This window comes from Lithobates pipiens, unplaced genomic scaffold, assembly GCF_037356315.1.
Source record: "Lithobates pipiens isolate NorthernLeopardFrog02 unplaced genomic scaffold, aLitPip1_a1.2 Scaffold_28, whole genome shotgun sequence".
Taxonomy (NCBI): Eukaryota; Metazoa; Chordata; class Amphibia; order Anura; family Ranidae; genus Lithobates; species Lithobates pipiens.
This window is the reverse complement of record NW_027507789.1, coordinates 51,888,484-51,897,474: the sequence shown is the minus strand read 5'-3', so window position 1 is coordinate 51,897,474 and position 8,991 is coordinate 51,888,484. Positions and strand designations below refer to the sequence as shown.

The 8,991-nt window shown below is 42.5% G+C and overlaps 1 protein-coding gene across 2 annotated transcripts in view; it reads right to left on the bottom strand.

Annotated features, from left to right (window-relative positions):
* Positions 1-3,568: 3,568 nt before the first annotated feature.
* Positions 3,569-8,991, bottom strand: part of SNX21 (sorting nexin family member 21) — a 53,974-nt gene continuing 48,551 nt past the window's right edge. For both annotated transcript variants that reach the window (XM_077459218.1, XM_077459219.1), the window contains exon 4: positions 3,569-7,657. In XM_077459218.1, coding sequence (XP_077315344.1) covers positions 6,977-7,657 — 681 coding nt within the window. In that variant the 3' untranslated portion in view covers positions 3,569-6,976. The remainder of the gene's footprint in view (positions 7,658-8,991) is intronic.

Here is an 8,991-nt window from a genome sequence, read left to right as displayed (position 1 = left end):
TCTATCCACTGCATACAGTTTAGCTATATCTCACTGCAGGCCATTCCTGGTGTACGGTTTATAATATACTTAGAGTATACTAATATACTCTAATATTCAGTATACATTACTGTGCACCAATAATGCAGTTGCTACTACTTTTCTGGTGGTGTACACAATACAGTGCACCCATAGTTGTTATTAAACTTCTGTTGGTGTACACAGTACTGTGCACCCCTAGAGCAGTTGCTACTACTTTCCTGGTGGTGTACACAGTTTATCACCAATCCTTGTTTCTACAACAATCCAACATTTTCAAAATCCAATTCTCATTGGGACAGAAAGTGAGGTGAAATCTTCTAAACAGGGGTACAGACAGCAAAACAAATGTTACAGGGGTGATGATAACCCTTCCCTATGTTATCCAAAAAGCTTAAAAATAGATTTTTTTTGGCTGGAGCTACACTTACAAAATGTACCTGTTCCAAATTACAGATTCAACTTAAGAACAAACCTACAGTCCCTATCTTGTTTGTAACGCAGGGACCGCCTGTATACTGCTGCTGTTCAGAGTATATAGGGCCTGGGGGCCCCATGCCTTTTTTTTTTTTCAATTTGGGTGTGGGGGTTCACCTTAATATCCATACCAGACTGAAAGGGCCTGGTAATGGGCTGGGGTGTAACAACATTACATTACATTACTTTTATTCCTTTAGAAATGTCATTTTGTGCAGGAACTGTTCTAAACACGAGAAAAATGTGGCACTTTACAGGCATACTATAGACCCCCCCCCCCCCCCCCCCCCCGGTGCGATGTTTAGACACTTGCCGACCGCGCCATAGCCGAAAGACAGCTACAATGAGGTCGTGTTCTTCTGGGTGGACGTCCTCCCAAAAGCTTGCTCTCACGCACTCCCACAAACATCCGTGACCACTGGGTCTGCTGGTAGCGGCCATTTACCATGTGATCGCTCTGTCGAATAACAGAGCGATCACTTGTAAACAAACTGGCGTCACGTCATGACGTCGGTTCCTCCCTCCCCTCTCTGTACCGATCGGTACAGTGCAAGGGGAGAAGGGAAGAGATGGCAGCTGCTCAATGCCAATACTCTGCAACACTGCAATACTCTGCCAATACTCTGCAATTTAACAGATCTGTTTGCATGTTCTACTGCAAACTGAACAGGGGGGGGGGGGGGGGGGGGGGGGGGTGTTTGGCTCATCCCTAGCGGTTACTTGTAGCAGCACAGTTAGCAGACTCCTTTAGCTGTCATGAGATACCTACTAATATCAAGTTTCTTGTTAGCGGTGCCTTGCGTGTTTAACAAAATGTACAAACTCATATACATTGTCATGTTTTGGATGTTTCTCTTCTATACTTAAGCATCCTTAAGCAAGAAAAAAAAATTTATAAAAAAAAAGGTCCATCACAGGATAGAATACTCTAATACAGTATATACAACATACTATACTGTGCATACTAGACCCTTATCCAAGCACGCAGCCTGGCAGGACAGGAAAGGGGGTGGGAATGAGCACTCCCCCCCCCTCCTAAACCATATCAGGCCACATGCCCTCAACATGGGGGTGTGGGTGCTTTGGGGAACCTAAAAATAAAAAAAAGTGTCAAAAATAAAAAAAGTACACAGGTTTTTGACAAAGTACTTTATTAAATCAGCTCTGGCATCTCTTCTGATTTCTTATCCCCTCTCCGGCTCTTCTCCTCTCTGCGCTGTCTTCTCCCTCTTCAGGGTGTGCCATTACTTATGTAGGCATGGGCTGGGCCACCGGGTGACATCATCCAGATGCCCCACCTCATTGTGACATCACCACCCCATCATGGCCCTGGCGGCGACATCACAAGAGGCGGTGGGGTGCGCAGGGCCCCCCGCCCCAAAGCACCTACACCCCCATGTTGAGGGCACGTGGCCTGGTATGGTTCAGGAGGGTGCGCTTGTCCCTACACTGACTTGCCAGGCAGCTTGCTCGGATAAGGGTTTGGTATGGATTTTTGGGGGTCCATACCAGACCAAAGGGCCTGGTATGGTCTTGTAGGGGGAACCCCATGCCGCTTTTTTTATTTTTATTTGACGTGGAGTTTCTCCTAGATTCATACCAGACACAAAGTGCCTGGTATTGTCGGGATCAAAGTTGGATCCCCACTCATTGAGGTCGGATGGATGTCAGATGTCAAGTCCCAGGGCAAAGTCGGATCTACAGTCATACAACTCATTTCGTACCAGTGTGAACCCAGCCCAATTCAGGTAACGGTGGGGGCAACATGTGGGATTTGGGGGATAGAGTTTGCGGTAATGTTTCCTGTTATATCTATAATTTTGGTGTAACATGAAACATTGTCTAAAAGGTAGACTATGCTTTTCAGTAAAAAATGGCCTACTAAAACCATGAGAGCTGTTTCACATTTACCGTCCCTGCAGGGCCCTCCGAAGAGTTATCTGCATTCAGAACACTTTTCAGACAGCATTTGACAGGCAGTGAGGAGGCATTATATTTCTTCCTCACCGTCTGATTTACCCTGTATCGCTGCACTACCGTACTGCAATTGTGTACATTGCACTTGGTTGCGGCACGGATGAGTGGTGCCACTTATTGAACTCTGTATCCCAAGTTAAAATTGACAGGGCATATCTGTTGCCCTGTCCATTTGTATTTCAAGGATTGGGGTGGGCAGCTGGTGGTAAAACCATGGCTCAGTCACCTGTTTTTACGGTTTCCTGACCACATATTCTAAATAGTTTGTCATTTCGTTCCTTAAAATGTTTCTTCCTGTTTTTTAGAACGTCATATGACCTATCCCTCAGTATCATTTTTGAAAAAAATCATAGCCCTTTTTTAAACACTTGCTGACTGATTTTTTTCTGACATTTGTTGTTTACTGCACTGCTGAGGTGTTATGGAAGCCTAGGTTGCTTTGATAGCGGGCCTTCAGCTTGTCTGCATTGTTGGGTCTGGTGTCTCTTATCTTCCTCTTGACAATACACCACAGATTCTCTATGGGGTTTAGGTTGGGTGAGTTTGCTGGCCAATCAAGCACAGTGATACCATGATAACTAAACCAGGTACTTTTGGCGCTGTGACCAGGTGCCATGCCCTGCTGGAAAATGAAATCAGCATCTCCATAAAGCTGGTGAGCAGAGGGCAGCATGAAGTGCTCTAGAATTGCCTGATAGAGGGCTAGGCTGACTTTGGACTTGATAAAACACAGTGGACCAACACCAGCAGATGACATGGCTCCTCAAATCATCACTGACTGTGCAAACTTCTTGTAACCTGGTTTAAGGTCACAGGGAAATTATGATCCAGAAATGCCTATTGTCATTCACCCTGCTGTCTCAACATTGCCATAGTCACATTGCAATGAGATGCCTTCATACACATTTTAGTACAGTAAATTCTCCCTGTGATAGATATATATACATATATATACATATATTATATATATATATATATATATATATATATACATACATACATACATACATACATACACACATATATACAGAGATATCTATCTTTTTTTTTTTTTTTTTTTTCGTTAAGGTTAAATAAACATTCTGAAGAATTAACATTTTTCATTAAAATGGTTTTATTAATTTGGTTATTTGTGTATAAAATAGACATATAAAAGTATATTAAAATACAAGTTTGAATATTAAGAGTACAAATATAAAATATAAAATAAAAATTCTGTTCCCCTTTTTATCCTGTTTTGTAGGTCCTGGAGACATGAAGTTGCACTTCTGTGTAGCTGCCTAGATTTCATATTATTCCTTTCTGGGAACAGCCGCCCTCCCTCACCTTAATCTTCGCCTGGCATTTATGGCTTCACTTGACCACTCTATGCTCCGTTCAAGGCGCATGACTGGATGCTGTATGAGTGTGAAAGCCACTGGGCTGGTAAAGGGCAATAGCATGTGTAATAAAAGGGAGAAAATGCAAGTCAATTTCAAGGCTCTGATCTTTGGAGTGGGTGACCGAGGGTGCAAGGGAGTGCTCATCAAAGTGCAGTTTTTTTAATTAATGAGATGATGGTCAACAAATGATTACAGTTTTTAGTAGCAAACTGATCACCTGTGAACCCATCTTTGTGGCCATGTGGGATGGGGTGATCACACCCTGATGTCCAACACATCATCAAAGTAAGACAACCCATTTAATGGATTTGCTCTCCCACTGGCCCATGAGGCTGCAAAATCTTATTAACAAAGGAGTAACACTTTGCAGGTCAGCCCAGTGAGGGAAGGGCATAGGAAAAATGATGTAACAAAATTTAGAATGTGTGTGTGGGAAAGGTTGTTTCTACATATATGTGCTAGTGGAGGGTCTCATCCTTGAAGTCAATAAGTAGTACAGTAGTATATAGGTAGGATTTTAGGATACCCCTCCCATTAACACAGAATACATCATTTTTATTAAAAGAATGTACAAATCTTTATATTTATCCAATAAAACATTTTAAATATACAGGAGATTTCTCTTGTGTATTTTTTTACATTGATATCCTCAAACATTCTCCACCACCTGGATATAACCCATGGCGGTTTCAAGTTGAGAGGGGGAAAAGGTTGATGCGTTTCACAGGGTCAGCGCTTCCTCAAGACCTCCTGTCTCTTGTATAGATGCAAGAGGGCAACGTATGCTCTGAAAGTAAAAATTACAAAAAAATATTGTATGGTTTCTTTTAGAGCATATGTTGTCCTCTTGCAGCTATATAAGAGACAGGAGGTCCTGAGGTAGAGGTGACCGAGGAAAGGTGTCAACCCCCCCCCCCCACAAACCACCATGGATTATATCCAGTTGGTGGAGAATGGTTGAGGGTATTAATGTAAGAAAAAACACAAGAAGAGAAACCTATGCATATTTTAAATGTTTTATTGGATAAAATAATAATTTGTACATACTTTTAATATAATTGATGTATTATGTGCTTATTGGAGTAGTGTCTAAAATCCTACCTATATACTAGTTACAGGGAAAAGTATGATGGTCACACAAATATAAATAATTTATCTAAAATAAGCAAAATAAAAAAAAACAAACAAAAAAACACTGATATGAAAGACCAACTAATCTGATCATTTTGCCAACTCTTTTGACTGCAACAAAATTGTCAATCAATCGAATAAATCTCTGCTTGTGTGGTGGAGAACTAGTCGTAATACAGCTCAATGAATTGATCTTTTTTTTTTTTTTTTAGATTTAATGTTGTTTTATCATTTAGTATTTTAATTAATGATGAATAGTTTGACACCATTAACTAAGCTGTGCTGGCGACAGAACCACACATCTGATGAGACTCTTATGCCCCGTACACACGAGCGGACTTAAGTCCGACAGACTTCCAAAGGAGTTCCGTCGGAGTTCTGCTGGAATTCCGACGGAGTTCTGACAGACTTTTCGGCCGAACGGACTTGGCCACACACAATCACACTAAACTCCGACGGATTCGAACGTGATGACGTACGACTGGACTCGAATAAGGAAGTTCATAGCCAGTAGCCAATAGCTGCCCTAGCGTCGGTTTTAGTCCGTCGGAGTAGCATACACACGAGCGGAGTTTTCGAAGGGGACCGGGTCCGGCGGAGTTCCGTCGGGAAAATTTGAAGCATGCTTCATTTCTAAAGTCCGTCAGACTTTGGCGAATCAAAAGTCCGTTGCAGCCCACACACGATCGGATAGTCTGACGGACTCGGTCCTTCGGACTTTGGATGTTGAAAAGTCCGCTCGTGTGTACGGGGCATAAGGCATCTTAGGCCAGTGATGGCGACCTTGGAACCCCAGATATTTTGGAACTACATTTCCCATGATGCTCATGCACACTGCAGTGTAGTTGAGCATCATGGGAAATGTAGTTCCAAAAACATCTAGGGTGCCAAGGTTTCGCCATCACTGTGCTAGGCTATAGATCTATAATGCCTAGAAGTAGTTGTGCAAACAACGTTCTAATTACTTGTGTTGGGGGATTTCATATGATGAATGAGAATTGTTGAAAGTTCTTTGTTACTTTCCATACCCAGGTAAATTATAGGCTAGTGTATGGCCACCTATGGAGATAAGATGGTGTCCTGGCTGTCACATGTGCCCAAGGAAGGTGTATTCCTGATGTATGCGGATCATTCCAAACAGCAAACTTTAACCCAAAGCATGCTAATCATATGACTAGCTGAATGAAGACCTAGTCATTGCATTCCCTTCCCAGCAGACCCGGTCATTGCATTCCCTTCCCAGCAGACCCGGTCATTGCATTCCCTTCCCAGCAGACCCGGTCATTGCATTCCCTTCCCAGCAGACCCGATCACTGCATTCCCTTCCCAGCAGACCCGATCACTGCATTCCCTTCCCAGCAGACCCGATCATTGCATCCCCTGCCTGCAGACCTGATCAATGCATTCCCTTCCATCAGACCTGATCGTTGCATTCCCTGCCAGCAGACCCGATCATTGCATTCCTTCCCTTCTCACCCAGTCTATGGAAATCTATGCACTAATATTTTCCCCCCATCATCCTTAAGTTGAAACAAGCGCTCAAATTGTAATTAGTAAATTGTCATTTTATCCGGTGAGTTTAGAAGGGTTAGTGTATTTACCATGTTTCGGGACTATGGTTTCTATACTTGTGACCTCTGAAACTGGTGAAGAGGAGCTCAGTAAAAATGATCTCCTGTATAAAAACTGGAAGAAAAAGGAAAAGAAAAATGTGTTTAATAAATTGCTGGCTATAATTTTATAAGCTGAATTAGGCAGAAGGTAGTTTTGGCACATTTTACACTATCCTTCAGTTAGAGTTTCAGGACCTGCCTATGCTGTCTGGCAGAAGTGTGGATCACAGTACTTCCTGAATAGTATTGGGGTTCATTCACACACACTAGGGGGCAGTAAAACTAGGAGAATGACTGCAGTTTTACCACGTACCTGAACAAGAGCAAAAATAGAAATGTATAGAATGTAGTGAATTATATGCAAGATGCCTTAGTTGTTCATTTTATGGTCTCTTTAATTAGAATCTCCTTTAGGGTGGGAGCGTTGCTTGTACTGTGTCCAGCCTCTTTCAGCTTCCGCAAGGCAGCCTCAGAGGCCATTTTGTCTCTCCCCACTCTCCAAGACAACTGGATGTGGGCCTGGAGGAAAGGAATAAGTAAAGTCAAGTTTTGCTCTTGTGATTCCTGCAGAAGAGCTACTGCCTGTTCGCTGTATGCCTGTGCCTCTGCCAGAGTATCCAGCTCCTGGTGGCACACCACCAGCCCAGCAAGCACAATCAGTCTGTGGGTAGATGCCCACGTCGAACAAAGCTTTTCTTGGAGACGCCAACAATTTGTCAATTTTGGGAGTGCTAGATTATATAATCCTGTACATGTAAGCTGCTGGGCCTTCTGCATGTCGCTCAAGTAGAAGAATCCCAAGAATTGTGGAGAGTATCGTAGAGCGGGTACTGAAGACACATGGCAGAGGAACTGCTCAAAGGCACGACTGCGTTTTGCAATGGTTTCTGCTGTGAAGTTCTTATGCAGACGCTTACGGGGAAAAGACACATTGTTCATTTGTTCAGGATAATGAGAACGTAGACTTTTCCTCAGTCGCTCTAGATCAGAGTAGCGACAGGTGACAAAGGCGGGTGAAGGATCATATTGTCCTGAGTGTAGAAGGTAAATGGTGTACATCTGAAACGGAAAATAAAAGAAGGTAAATTATCATGGCTTGTGTAAAGCCACACTGTATATTTAACACAGGGGAACCCTTAAAAATTGCTTTCAGGCACCTGAAGTTTCTCTGCTGCAGTTTCACTTTCATATACAAATTTACCCACCCTGTGACTGGAGAGTGGAAAGAAAAGCAGCATACTGATTAGCTCACGACAATTCACGCTGCAGGACTCGTGAATGCGCAGAAGGAAACAGGCTATGAAGCCTCAAGGCTTTACTTCCTGTTTCCCTTACTACAGATGGCAGTGCCCGCACCCAAAGCCAATTAAAGAATCGGCTCGGTGAGGACATTGTGGAATTCCATGTCCTTATAGTAAAAGTCAGCAGCTACAGTATTTGTAGCTACTGCCTTTTATTTAAAAGAACCTGAAGCTCCTCTTTAATGATTACAACGTTGCAATAATTTGTGCCCTTTACATCTTAACTTTCGGCCTAAATAAATTGTGTTGAAACTATATCACACGATTTGGCGCATTTTTGTTTCTTTATGGTGATACGTCGTTTGGAGGCCTGCTGAGAGCATCCGAGCGGATCCGAAGATCACGGGACATCCGAAATATCGGGATAATCTCTGGCATCTGGGATCGGGACGTCTATGTGATCTGTGATTGAACTTGCGCAGTTTGACCTCCCCTAACAGGGGGGTCACTGGGGATCTAGTAAGCCTCCATCTGTTAGTGGTGTTTAGAGGTGAAGGGTCCACGTGGTCAAGCATCATTTCATTGAATAAATAAGCTTCAGATATTTCCACTTTATTTATACACTGGACATTACTCATACTTTTTATAGTAATTTACATATGGACATTTGAATTCGTTTTTTTATCATCTCGCTTGAGTTTTAAAAAAGTTTTTTTTCACAGTATTGTTGTATTTGGTTTCACAGTTTTTTTTCAGGTCACATTTACATTTAGAGGCCAAGCACTGCACTTTGTTTCTTTTATTTCTATGTATCTTTTATTTTCTTTGTGCCCAGTACCTGGTTATGGTGTTCAGCTGCTGATTTTTTTTATCTGTTTTTTTTTAACCAAGCGCACCTACCTAAGCCCTTTACATCTGCCTGAAGTAAAGCTTCAAGAAGAAACCCTGCTGACTTGTTTATGAAATTTTGAAATTTCTCTTTGCTTGGCTGTCACGCTGACCTTGCTTCTGTATTGGAGTCACAAATCCAGAACTATGAAAATAAGGAGTTACAAATTGATTGACAATTTTCGTTCTACCTACTTGTTCCAGGACAGTAGCCACTGGTTTAACCATGCGATTACCGTTTTCACAGGGAGGTCAGTAGTTGCA